Here is a 13,052-nt window from a genome sequence, read left to right as displayed (position 1 = left end):
TTTCTTTTTTTCTTTTTTTTTTTTATATATTTGTATGGCTCCTTTAAATTATTATTATTTTTATAAGAAGAAAGAGAGAAAGAAAGAAAGAGAAAGAATTAAAAATAAAAAGATTGAAGGAGAGGAAGAATGAGGAAGAGGAAGAGGAAGAGAGAACGGGGGTGTTGTTTTATTGCCCCGGCTAGAATGCAGTCTAAAAATGGGTATGCCTGTAATTGTGTTTAATAATAGAGACATGAAAAAAAAATGAGGGAGGAAACCAACAAACAAGCAGCCAGCCAACATTTCATTGAAACCTGTAAATAGATGTGATGTGGTACTGATAAGAGTGTATATTTTGTATATGTAAAGTGGAGAGTTCTATAAATGTTAATTAAGTCTACTTGTTCCAGATCTGAGTTCAAATCCTGGATATCGATGTTAACTTTCTGTCTCATTGATCTGCCTGATATTGATGTTGAAGTCTCCCACTATTATTGTGTGGGAGTCCAAGTCTCTTTATAAGTCTTGTATATCTGGGTATTCCTGTATTGGGTGCGTATATATTTAGGATCTTTAGCTCTTCTTGTTACATTGATCTTTTTATCCTTATGTAATATCCTTCTTTGCTTCTTTTGATCTTTGTTGCTTTAAAGTCCATTTTATCAGCAAAAATTGCAACTCCTGCTTTCTATTTATTTATTATTTTTGCTCTCCATTTGGTTGGTAAATTTTTCTCCATCCCTTTCTTTTGAGTCTTTGTGTATCCTTGTATGTGAGATGGGTCTGGATGTAGCATACCAATGGGTCTTGGCTTTTTTTGCCAGTCTGTGACTTTGGATTGGGGGATTTAGTCGATTTAATTTTAGAATTAATAATAATATATGTGAGTTTAATACTGCCATTTAATGTTAGCTGGCTGTTTTGCCTATTAGTTGATGTAAATTCTTGATTATATTGATGCTCTTTACTTTTTGGTATTTTTTAGAAAGGCTGATACTGGTTGCTCCTTTCTATGTGCAGTGGTTCTTTCAGAAGCTCATGTAAAGCAGGCCTGGTGGTGATGAAATCTCTGAGTGCTTGCTTGTTCACAAAAGATTTTATTTTTCCTTCGCTTGTGGAGCTTAGTTTGGCTGGATGTAAAATTCTGGGTTGAAATTTCTTTTCTTTAAGGATGTTGAATATTGGCCCCCACTCTCTTCTAGCTTGTAGGGTTTCTGCTGAGAGATCTGCTGTGAGTCTGATGGGCTTCCCTTTATGGGTAACCTGACCTTTCTCTCTGGCTGCCCTCAGTATTTTCTCCTTCATTTCAACCCTGGTGAATCTGGCGATTATGTGCCTTGGCGTTGCTCTTCTTGAGGAATATCTTTGTGGTGTTCTCTGTATTACCTGGAGTTGAATATTGTCCTGCCTTGCTAGGTTGGGAAAGTTTTCCTGAATAATATCCTGAAGCATATTTTCCAGCTTGGATTGATTCTCTTCGTCACATTCAGGTACACCTATCAAACGTAGATTAGGTCTTTCCACATAGTCCCATATTTCTTGGAGATTTTGCTCATTCCTTTTTATCCTTTTTTCTCTAATCTTGTCTTCTCATTTTATTTCATTAAATTGGTCTTCAACCTCTGATATCCTTTCTTCTGCTTGATCAATTCGACTGTTACAACTTGTGCATACTTCGCGAAGTTCTCATGTTGTGTTTTTCAGATCCATTAATTCACTTATATTCCTCTCTAAATTGTGTATTATTGTTAACATTTCGTCAAACCTTTCTTCAAAGTTCTTAGTTTCTTTGCATTGGGTTAGAACGAGTTCTTTTAATTCCCAGAAGTTTCTTATCATCCACCTTTTGAAGCCTGCTTCTGTTAATGGAACACACTCGTTCTCCATCAGGCCTTATTCCATTGCTGATGAGGAACTGTGATCCCCTGTAGAGGGAGCGGTGTTCTGATTTTGGGTATTCTCAGCCTTTTTGGGCTGGTTTCTTCCCTTCGTTATAGATTTATCCATCTGTGGTCTTTATAATTACCGTCTTTATAGTTGGGTTTCTGAGTGGACGTCCAACTTGTTGATTCCCGGCGCTAAAATCTGAGCAACCCACTGAGCCGGCCAAAACAGCGGCGTTAAGATTGATGGTGCTTTTCTGACTCTGCACCGAGAACCGCCGCACCAAGGCAGCGGCAAAACCGCCTCACCGGCCTCAAGAGTCACGCTGGCGACCCGTGGGGCTCCTCCGCTGGGAATCACCTGGTGCATGAGCAGCAAAAATTGATCTGAAAGTGTGGCATCCTCTCATTCTCTGCGCTTTCAGTGGGAGCTACAATCCCGAGCTGCTAGTGATCAGCCATCTTGGATCTCTCTCAAGTCACACTTTCAAGAGCTCTAGAAGCAATAAAAAGACACCTTCCTCCCCCATAGTAGCCGTGGGAGACTGAAAAGGCGACCTAAGAGCAGGCTGCTGGTGACTGTAAGAACTCTTTGTACTGAGCATGATTTCAACTTTAACATAAGGAAGCAAAATATTTTTTTCTAAAGTTAAACATTAGTAACAAGATACTCGTCTCCTTCTCCGTCCTTGCCTACAGAACTCCCATTTTGCCCTGGGCAGCAAATATCCAGTTAAAACTCTGAAGCCAGAGACGCCAAGAAGAGACATTGGTGGCCAGTGAAATTCATCGGACTTCCACTAGATGGGCCTGGATTGGGGGCAGGGGGTGGAAGGGAACTACAGTCATGAAACTTGCCATGTTCTGCTTCCTGTCCCTGCTCTCCACCCCCAGATCTGCTTCCTGCCCCCGCTCTCCACCCTGGGTCCTGTCTGGTCAGATGCATAAAGACACAGGAGCCCTCTGGGCAGCATGAAGATGAAGCCTCCCTCCACAGAAGCAGAGGGACCAGGGTGCAGGGGCGAAGCCTCCCCTGTGGATGGCATGGAGAGGAGGGACTGGGGTGCAGGGGTGAATTCTCCCCTGTGGATGGCATGGAGAGGAGGGACTGGGACGCAGGGGTGAATTCTCCCCTGTGGATGGCATGGAGGGGAGGGACTGGGACGCAGGGGTGAAGACTCCCCTGTGGATGGCATAGAGAGGAGGGACTGGGGTGCAGGGGTGAATTCTCCCCTGTGGATGGCATGGAGAGGAGGGGCTGAGGTGCAGGGGTGAAGCCTCCCCTGTGGATGGCATGGAGGGGAGGGACTGGGGTATAGAGGTGAAGCCTCCTCTGTGGATGGCATAGAGAGGAGGGACTGGGGTGCAGGGGTGAATTCTCCCCTGTGGATGGCATGGAGAGGAGGGGCTGAGGTGCAGAGGTGAAGTCTCCCCTGTGGATGGCATGGAGGGGAGGGACTGGGGTGCAGGGGTGAAGTCTCCTCTGTGGATGGCATGGAGGGGAGGGACTGGGGTGCAGGGGTGAAGCCTCCCCTGTGGATGGCATGGAGGGGAGGGGCTGGGGTGCAGGAGCTAAGCCTCCCACCGGCAGATGGAGGGCAGAGAGGAGGGACAGGGCACAGGGTGGTGCTGCTGGCTGGATCCCCACACAGGTTTGATTTCTGCCTGGCTTCTTGTTAACTGAGAAAAATAACTCCTGGACTTAGGCCTCTGGGATTTGGTTTCCATTTTCTATTTCTTACAAGTGAAGTCAATTCCTAACGCTTCTGAGGAGGCAGCATAAAATTCCCCTATCACCTTTGGAGGTTTCCTTCTGCTGGTGCTTAAGACCTGCTATTTCAGCCTGATGTGTATTGCTCAGGTTTGTGGATTCAATTTTCCCTGTCCTTTATTCTCTTTCAAGTGGAAATTCAGAATCATTTGATACAGAAGGGTTCTGACACCCACATTGAGTTCCTGATGGCATCTCTCGAGTGCCTGTTTTACATCAGGCTCTACACCTACAATCTCCAATCCACACACAGGAACTCTGAGGGGGAGATGTCAGAGACACTGTTTTCTGGTCTGGGGGCTGAAATCAAGGAGGCTGGGGTTCCCTGGCCTGCAGGTCATGCTGCTGGTCAGCTGGGAGGCCCCTGTTCCGTTGGCGTAACCCCACGATCTGCCTGACTCTGCACCAGTGTGCACGCCTCCCCGGCCTCTCTGCTGTCAGTAGGAGGTTCAGCAGACAAGCCTGTGTAGATAGGAGTTTGGCGAGATTTCATTACTGTGAGGGAGCATTCTGTATCCACTCCCCGCCCCAGCCTTGTGACTCACTCTGACCCACGGGAAAGACCTCAGCCAGCAGATAACAGCTGCACACAGGTCACAGCTGAGGCATGGAATGTCCCTGTGAAGTCCAGCTGACCTTCCTGCGTTTTAGTCACAGATGTCAAAGAACATGCCCCTCATGACCCACGAGTCCCAAAAGGATGAGACTCTGGACCACCGTGCCCATCCTGAAGCACAGAGCCAGCTCAGCAGAGCCCAGACTGCCATACGAGACTGACCAACCTCAGACAACACACAGAGATGAAGACAAAGATGAATGAGCATTGTATACTTGCAGATATTCCTATCTTTTTTTTTGGAGACAGAGTGTTGCCCTATCCCCTAGGCTGGAGTGCAGTGGCTCAATCTCGGCTCATTGCAACCTCCGCCTTCCAGGTTCAAGTGATTCTCATGCCTCGGCCTCCCGATGAGCTGGGATTACAGGTGCCCCCTACCACGCCTGGCTAATTTTTTGTATTTTCAGTACAGAGTTTTGCCATGTTGGCCAGGCTGGTCTGGAACTCCTGACCTCAGGTGATCCACCGGCCTCAGCCTCCCAAAGTGCTGGGATTCCAGGTGCGAGCCCCACACCCGGCCCACGCTGTCTTTCTTGAGTAGCTTTGTTGTTTGCACGGTTCGATTGTCCAACTGGCAGCTTATGACCATGCTGGTCATTTCTGTACGTTGATTCCAAAAAAAGCTGAAAACATTCACTTTGATAATTGAAATAATTTCTGGTGTGGCAGTGATGGGTGTGACTTATGAATTATTCAGTATAATTCTAAAATAAATCTCCAACCAAGATATTTTTGACAAGAATGCAGGAAAGCCTTTTCGGCCATGAGGGGGTGGAGGATGGTTTGGGGTAGGAGGCATCTTTCACTAGAAACAGCCGCACGGCCTACGTGAGAGAAACACATTTCTGGTTTGGATTTGCAGTCTTAATACTTTGCAGTAAGAAACCCCTGCACTGGCTGCATGCCTCCCTCTCCCTTTCCCTCCTGCCTTTTTCAGGCTTTTTCCGACTTCTTTGACGCTTCATCCTCTCCCGCCTCTTCAAATCCTAGTTCGAGCCCCACCTGCGCCAGCCGCTCTCCCTGACAGAGTCCTCTCCCAACGCCCTTCACAGCACTGTCTGTACTGCACAATTGATCATCACCAACGCTAAGACAGGGTTACAAAGATCACTCTTTTTCTGAATAGACAGAAGATTGCGTGTGGGGTTGGGGTGGGCTGGCGGGGACTTAGGACCAAGAGGCAGTCATGAATCCTGGAGGAAGTGTGTCCGGTTAAGAAGCTACCACAGCAGCCCAAGGGAAATACGAAGGCCTAAGGGAGGCAGGGACGTGGGGTGTGTGCGGGGGTGCGGGGGGCAGATTCAGGCATCCTCGGGCTTCTAGCTCTGTGACTTGCAGAAGGGCACCACCTGTTCTTTCTTCTCTTTTTGAGACTAAGTCTTGCTGTATTGCTCAGTATTGCTCAGGCTGGAGTGCAGGGCCACAATTCCAGGCCGCTGAGCCTCTACTTCCCAGGTTCAAGTGATTCTCCTGCCTCAGCCTCCCAAGTAGCTGGGATTGCAGGCGCCTGCCACCATGCCCAGGTAAGTTTTGTATTTTTAGTAGAGATAGGGTTTCACCATGTTGGCCAGGCTGGTCTCAAACTCCTGACCTCAAATGATCCACCTGCCTCAGCCTCCAAAGTGCTGGGAGTGCAGGCGTGAGCCACTGTCCCCAGCCGCCAGCTTTAATCAAAATAAGACACTTTTTGTTTCTTCTGAAGTTTCCCATAGCACTGGGTGACACAAGCAGCACTGGACCATGTGGAGTTAGGAGTGATGGACAGACCACCTCCCACGCGGTCAGGCGAACACAAACATGTGTGTGGCATACGTGAACACCCCCAGTTCCCTTCCCGTGCACGGGAGGAGGCGGCTTATGCCTCCACCAGCATCCCCACATCCCAGGTGGGAACTGCAGGGTGATCTAAAGTCACACACCGCTCAGGGACAGAGACAGAATTCCAATTCTTTCTGCCCAGAGCCCTGCCTCTCCCTCCCTTACAGTGGACACCTGTAAAATTAGGCAATGATAAAAGTCATTGGAAAGAAAAGACTAATATGTTTCAATAGCATATTTTATTTTAATGTAAGAAAAATGATTAAATTCAAAGATCAGAAATATAAAAGATTATCCAAAAAGTTGCGGATCATCACTGTTTCTTAATGGCACAGGCATGTACTTGAGCTTCCTGTGGCTCCAACGCCTTGTTTTTCCCTTGCACGGTTTAAATAAGTCAGAAGCCTCAGTCAGTGTCTCTGCAGCATCCGCCAACATCATTCTACAAGACACGTCTCGGGGGATTTGGGGCCATGAAGATTTTTTCCAACCAAAAGTCTGAGCCAAGATGGCATCCCCACCCGGAGGACCTGCTCCTGACTGTTCTCCAAACGGTTCCTTAAAGGCAGTGGGCGTGCTGACTGAAGGCCCAGCCCAGGCCTGAGGGCAGCGGCTGTGCACGCAGGCCAGTCCATTGGTCACTGTGTGGGCATTCCACACCTGTCCTTCTCTGTCAGGGCCACTCTGATGAATGTCCCATTGGCAAGTTCTTGTACCTCGATGCATTCAGATAAGCAGAGAGGAATGGCAGGGGCCTGCAGGCGCCTCTCCCGGGCTGCCGACACCCGCCCCTGGGTACCATGTATCCACTGTGCCTTCAGTAAGGAGCTGCTCGTCATTTGTTCAGGTGAAGATTTTACCTTCTGGTAGCCCTGGGGTGGACCAGGCAGGAGGACAAGGAGAACAATGTCCATGTGTAGGAGAAAAACTCCCCAGACGAGCCTGTTAGCCGGCTCGGTCACACTGGGTCTGGGTTTACTTTTCGGAAGGATGGGCCCCTCCTAGGCAGCCTCCCACCAGCAGAAAGGACTCTCTAGGACTAATTCAAGCCCCAGGGCCAAAATCAAACAGAAGCTTACAATGGAAAAGCAGAAATCCTTTGAGCCAAAGTATCACACCAAAGACAGTTTGAAAATCTTAGTTCCTCCAGGGGAACCACCTGTACTTAACGGACAGCTTTAGTGTTTGCATGATTCATTGCGTGAGCAAGATCTCTGGAAAGCCAAACAAGACACACCAACAGAAAATCCCGAGAAACCAACCAACCCCTGCATGTTAACTGCCCGAAGGGTCGGCCGTGTGTGAGAAACTTCCATGGAAACGAGAAGCTTCCAACTTGATTCCACAATGCTGTAAGCATGGCTGCCTGGAAGCGCCAGCAGGGAGGGGTTAGGGGAAGCCATAGGATTGCAAGCAGAGTGCCCAGAGCTCTACAGCTAACGTGGAGGGCGAAGAAGAAATCCAGCCGAAATGCATTCGAATACAACATCTCCACCACACACCGATTTCCAAGGTCAAAAGACGATACATACATTGTATGTGATTAATTTTCTGAAGCCAGCTCTCCATTTTCACAGATTAAAACAGTCTGTTTAAATATCTCATTTCTACAAAGTGAATTTACATTTAAAGTACAAAGTGCAAATACTATGTGTTTCTGTTTTTGTAATTGCTCTTTGGTGAGGGAATTTCCCACATGTCTAGGAACTGCCTTCGGTGTGTAAGCCATTTATCCTTGTTTCCTTGGCTGAAAAGAAAAAAGAGAGACGTTATATTAAGAGGTGTGCATTACTCATCAGTGAAGACTCAGGCTTGCCCTCTGGGAACGAACTGAACCAGAGAGGGCTGGTCTGGTCTTGTGAGTTGTAATTATGGGTGAAAAGCAATGAAGACATTTTGGACACTGGGAACATCTTCACACTTTCCTTCCTTTACATGTTAGAAATATTGAGGAAAATGTATCATTTCAAAAAGTAACATCTACTGTAAATGTTACAAGTACTAAATATATTAAATGTTTTTCAGAATGTCTTATCACCTTGATTATGCAACAGTAATTTTAATCATATAACTTAAACTTCAAGTTTGATAAAGGCAAATTTGATATAGTTGATTCTTAATTTTCCTTTTTATCTTTTTCGTTCACTATTTTGCCTCTTTAAGAAGAAACCCAACTTAAAAAGTTTGCTTATTATAATGATAAACAACTGTAATTCAGCACCTTGACTTTCAATTAAAAGCAATTTAGAATGAAAAAAAAAAGCAATATACAGTTTCCTGGACTTATTTTTCCAAGAGTGCCAATTCCTACAAATGTTGATCCACTCTTGTTTTATTATTTCAAATAACTATAAAGTTGAGGAGGTTTCTGGGTTGGCTTTTATTCCCCTTGATAAAGATCTGAAGAGGTGAGAAGACAAACCTACCTCCTACCCTAAACCTGAGGTTTAAATCAGTTATGCATAAAGACAACCCATCGAAGCATTTTACCCGTCACTAAAGATGGTCAGGGCCGCTGCAGGAGAAGGTGGACTAACATTTTAAGCTATCAGACACAGCTCTGACGGCTCTGGAGCTGCAGTGGAAGCTGAAGAGGTCAGGAACAAGTGCGCCTTTCCATTTCATATGACCGTCATGCACCCTCCTCTGAGCCCTTCTTGTGATATGGGCCATGCATACAGCAAATGCCTTGCTGGCTCTCTGTTACCCTTTGAGATGTTTCAAAGAAACATGGTGACCTTCAATGGCCAAGGGCAGCAGGAGCTGCAGCTGGCTTGCCCATTAGGGCCTAATCCCAGCATCAGTTTGCAGGAATAGCTACTGCACGAAAGGCATGGAGGTCCGTGTGTCCACTCAGGCCCTATAAAGGGAGGGGAAAGCTGCTTCAGTTTCTCTTTTTGAAAAAAAAAAAGGGCTGAAGCAGGAGGCGTGTGCTTTGAACTGAGCTTATGTCAGATGCCGGAGAGCTCCGGGGGCACGTGAGTACAGTGATGCTGTTCTGGAATGAAAACAACATTTCGGAGGTCTTGGCACTCAGGGAGGGTAATTACTTTCAGAACAGCCCTGTTTTAAAGTGTAAGTGATTTGCGGTGAGATTTAAGAAGTGAAAACCATAAATATTTGCTAAACAAAGGACAGCATATCACACATCTTTCCTCATGAAAGGTTTTAAATTACATCCAAGGTGTGTGCTGGAGCCTCCACTTAAACCCACAACAAATACAGGGGCTTGCCTTAGGAAATAGCAACTTGACTTCAAACAGGTGCAGACAAAATAAATCACAAATTGACTACTGGTAGGGAAGAAGTGGGATTTTGCCCTGGCTTTGGAGGAGAGAGACGGGAACCCACTCATGTTTATCTTCTGGAAAATGTTCTTGACATCTGATAGTTTGTGGCTCAGGGTGCTGGAGGACACCACGAGTGCATCCTCCAATTGCAAACATAGAGAGAAACAGATGCGTGTTTGTGAACACACAGCAGGAGGCCAGAGTCCCTTTCAGAGACTAATGCTTGTCTTTTTGGGACCCCAGGAAGACACAGAAATCCACCTGTGCACGGAGGATGCCTTCTGTTCCTGAAGCCTCCCTAACAAAATGCAGGAACCAAACTACAAACTCTCAGACAATTGCTAAAATGATTTCAGCCCTGCATGGTGGCTCATGCCTGCAATCCCAGGTGGTTTGCTTGAGCCTTGGAGTTCGAGACTAGCCTGGGCAAAAAGGCAAGACCCCTCCTCTTAAAAACATCTACAAAACAAGGGAATTCAGGAATTTTTTTTAATAATCAAAAGTTTAAATAATAACCTTTTTTCAATCACCAGGTTGGTGATTTCGGACAGGGTTCTGTGAGGCTGCTTTAGTCCCCACAGGGAGATACCATAAGGTTGCCTCCCCTGAATTCTTTCTTTTCTTGGAAGGTACTGACCATTGCAAATCAACACAACTCTGAATTTTTATTGTTTGTGATTTAAAAAGGAAATGGTTAAGAGTAAAATACAAACATACTTACTTGTCTATTAGACGAACTTTCAGCATTACCTCTGGGGGCTAGCAGGAAAAAAAAGATATTATTAAAAATCAAAGACTCATTATTTAATGAAAGGTTCAACATAATTTCAAGAAGGAGTCCACATCACTTTAGAAGGATGTTATCAATTGGAAAACTCATTTACATGAAAACACATACATAGTCACCCCTCAATATCCAGAAGGGGTTGGGTCCAGGACCTCTGCAAACCAAAGTCCTCCTGTTCTCCAGTTTCCCATACAATACGTGTAATATTTCAATATACTCTAAACTCATCCTGCTATAAACTTTAAATCATCTCTAGACTATGTAAAATACCTAATGCAATGCAAATACTAAGTTAACAGTTCTATACTACGTGGTTTTGTATTTGTATGACGGTTTTGTATTTATATAACAGTTCTATACTACATGGTTTTGTATTTGTATCTTTCTGCTGTCTTTGAGCATTTTTGATGAGAGATTGCTTCAATCCACAGAAGAGCTAACTATATACACACTGAACATAGATTATTAGTGGATTATATACTTTCTAACAATATGGATTCTCTGGTCCAGCCTCAGAAGAATGTTTTACTCTACTCCAAACTCTGAGGTAAGTCCACCCTCTCTGGAAAACTGAATTCTAGATGCTTCTAAACCTCTCCCCAGTGGAGGGGATTCATGTCCCTGGGTGCCGGGAGCAAAGCCCTCAGCAATGCCCCAACAAGGGTTCTTGAAGTCTTTGGTTTTATATTAAAATCAGGAGACACCCACATGCTTGGCTGAAAACAGTTTTTCCCTAAACTTCAGCTAGGATCGAAGCCTGAGGGAGCCGCACTTTGTCTCCTGGCTTCCCCGCCCCGGGCTTCCAGGGAAGGTCTCCCTCCTGCTCCCAGCTCAGCTTCCACTCTTGCGCCTCCGTGGAAACCTCTGGGAAGCGCCCCAAGGGCTCCAGCAGCCTCATCTTCACCCACTCACTGTTGGGCTCTGTTGGCCTCAGGGTTTTAAATACTATTTCCTGGCAGCTCCTGAGGACACATATTGCTGTCATCTTCAGCACGGACCTTTCTTTCCTCAATCCATATTCTCAGATCCAACCTCATTATCTCCAAGTGGATTTCCATTCAATAGGCAGTTCAAAGGAAACAGGACCCAACTGGACCCATGACCTTCCCTTTAAAACCTACTTTCTGACGTATTCATCTCAGGACACAGTAACCACATTCTTGAGCTGCTCAGGGCAAACTTTTGGAGTCATCGTCACTCCTCTCGGCTCTAACCTTCCCCAAATCATCTGGGAGCAAATCCCTCAGGCTCTACACACAAAGTCTTTCCGGAGTCCAGCACTTCCAGCACACGCTGCTACGTGGCCAGGATCATCCACCTCTCCCACGTGGACCCGAGCAGACCCATCACCACGCTGCTCCTTCAGCCCTTCCCATCGGCTGGAGGTGGGATGTGCTCTGCCCTGACTGCTCATGTGGTTAGCATCTTCTCCCCACTCCCAGGCACGCTGGGCACTGCAGTCCTCTGTCCTCTGCAGGCTGCTCCACCCGACACGCCTTGGTTCTCCTCTGCTCCACACATCTCCACTCAATGGCTCCTTGTGGGGCCCTCTCCCTGCCACAAATATAACGTTCCAGCTCTCTCGACCCTCCCTTACGCCTCCTCCACAAGCACCCCCTATCGTGCTGGGGGGTTTCTTATTTATCTGATGACTCACTTCCACACTTGTAAGCTCTAAAGGGACTGTTATGTTTGCTGTTATGCTGTCAGTGTCTAGAATGGAAAGCACTTGATCAATAGCTTTCAAATGAATCAATAAAGGGAAGCAGGCTTCATTCCATATTTCTTGATTAACTGTTGATTTCTGTCCGCTCAATAAAAAAAACCAAGTAAAGAGCAAAACTGTTCTATTTTCAAAGTGTCTTCCCTTCCCATAACGCAAATAGAAACACAGTGTGAAAAGGTGAAAGGCAAGCATATTAAGTAAATTGCAAAAACACGAAGCAGCGACTAAATCTGTGATGTTTTCAATAGTTGGTTTTAATGGTCTAAGTGCCAAAATGAGTACTGCTGCTCATCTACTTGTCTTGCCTGAAATGATCACTTTAAGGAAAAAAATTGGCTTTTCAGCCAACAATTCAAATTTAAAGACTATTAGAGTGATACTTTGAATCTATTCTGAGCCAATTTGTTCAACAATTGCTGGCTTTTTGTTGAATTGTTTGCTGATTAACAGATTTCTCCTGGAAGTTAGAAGTAGCTGTAGATTAAAGTTGTAAGAAAAAGTTAATATTCTCTTTTTTGTTGGGGGGTGGAAATGGGGTCCCACTTTACCACCCAGGCTGAAGTGCAATGGCGTAACCTTGGCTCACTGCAACCTCGGCCTCCCAGGCTCAAGCAATCCTCCCACCTCAGCCATCCAAGTAGCTGGGACTACAGGCATGTGCCACCATGCCCAGCTAATTTTTTGTATTTTTGGTAGAGATAGAGTTTTGCCATGTTGCCCACACAGGTCTTGAACTCCTGAACTCAGGCAATCCACCCGCCTTGGCTTCCCAAAGTGCTGGAATTACAGGCATGAGCCACCATGCCTGGCCAAAAAAGTTAATATTCTTGAGTGTAAGGAAAAAAAAAAAAAAACCTACCTTACTATATACATGAAAAAAACATAAATTTCATTAATGTCACCTGGCAGAATATTCCACTTAAGATGCGGTTGGGAAAAGCACTACTCAGAATACATGAAAGGCAGGAAATTCATACATTATTTGTTAATTTTAATAGAACAGGACATACATTTTCAAAATAAATGTATAGCAATGCCACGTCAACAAAAATGTGTCTTGGTGACACTATAGGAGAGACAGAGAGAAAGAGGCTGTGCATTTCACCACCACCAAAATAAAGTTCAGGAACCCTTGGGGGAGTTTACGTCACCCGGTATGGAACGATTTGATTGGTTCCA

The 13,052-nt window shown here is 45.7% G+C and overlaps 1 protein-coding gene and 1 long non-coding RNA gene across 3 annotated transcripts in view; one reads left to right on the top strand and one right to left on the bottom strand.

Annotated features, from left to right (window-relative positions):
* Positions 1–5,528, top strand: part of LOC116542257 — a 15,913-nt gene extending 10,385 nt beyond the window's left edge. Inside the window, exons 2-3 of the long non-coding RNA XR_004265139.1 lie at positions 393–398; positions 5,518–5,528. This is a non-coding gene — a long non-coding RNA (uncharacterized LOC116542257). The remainder of the gene's footprint in view (positions 1–392; positions 399–5,517) is intronic.
* Positions 5,529–6,294: 766 nt separating this feature from the next.
* SMOC2 (SPARC related modular calcium binding 2) overlaps positions 6,295–13,052 on the bottom strand; it is a 190,635-nt gene continuing 183,877 nt past the window's right edge. For both annotated transcript variants that reach the window (XM_032267086.1, XM_032267087.1), the window contains exons 12-13: positions 10,082–10,119; positions 6,295–7,817 (exon numbers count right to left, since the gene is read on the bottom strand). In XM_032267086.1, coding sequence (XP_032122977.1) covers positions 7,800–7,817; positions 10,082–10,119 — 56 coding nt within the window. In that variant the 3' untranslated portion in view covers positions 6,295–7,799. The remainder of the gene's footprint in view (positions 7,818–10,081; positions 10,120–13,052) is intronic.

Source organism: Sapajus apella, unplaced genomic scaffold (genome assembly GCF_009761245.1).
Source record: "Sapajus apella isolate SASKATOON/1434 unplaced genomic scaffold, GSC_monkey_1.0 scaffold165, whole genome shotgun sequence".
NCBI lineage: Eukaryota > Metazoa > Chordata > Mammalia > Primates > Cebidae > Sapajus > Sapajus apella.
Note: the sequence above shows the minus strand (reverse complement) of the source record. Positions and strands in the feature narration are given on the sequence as shown.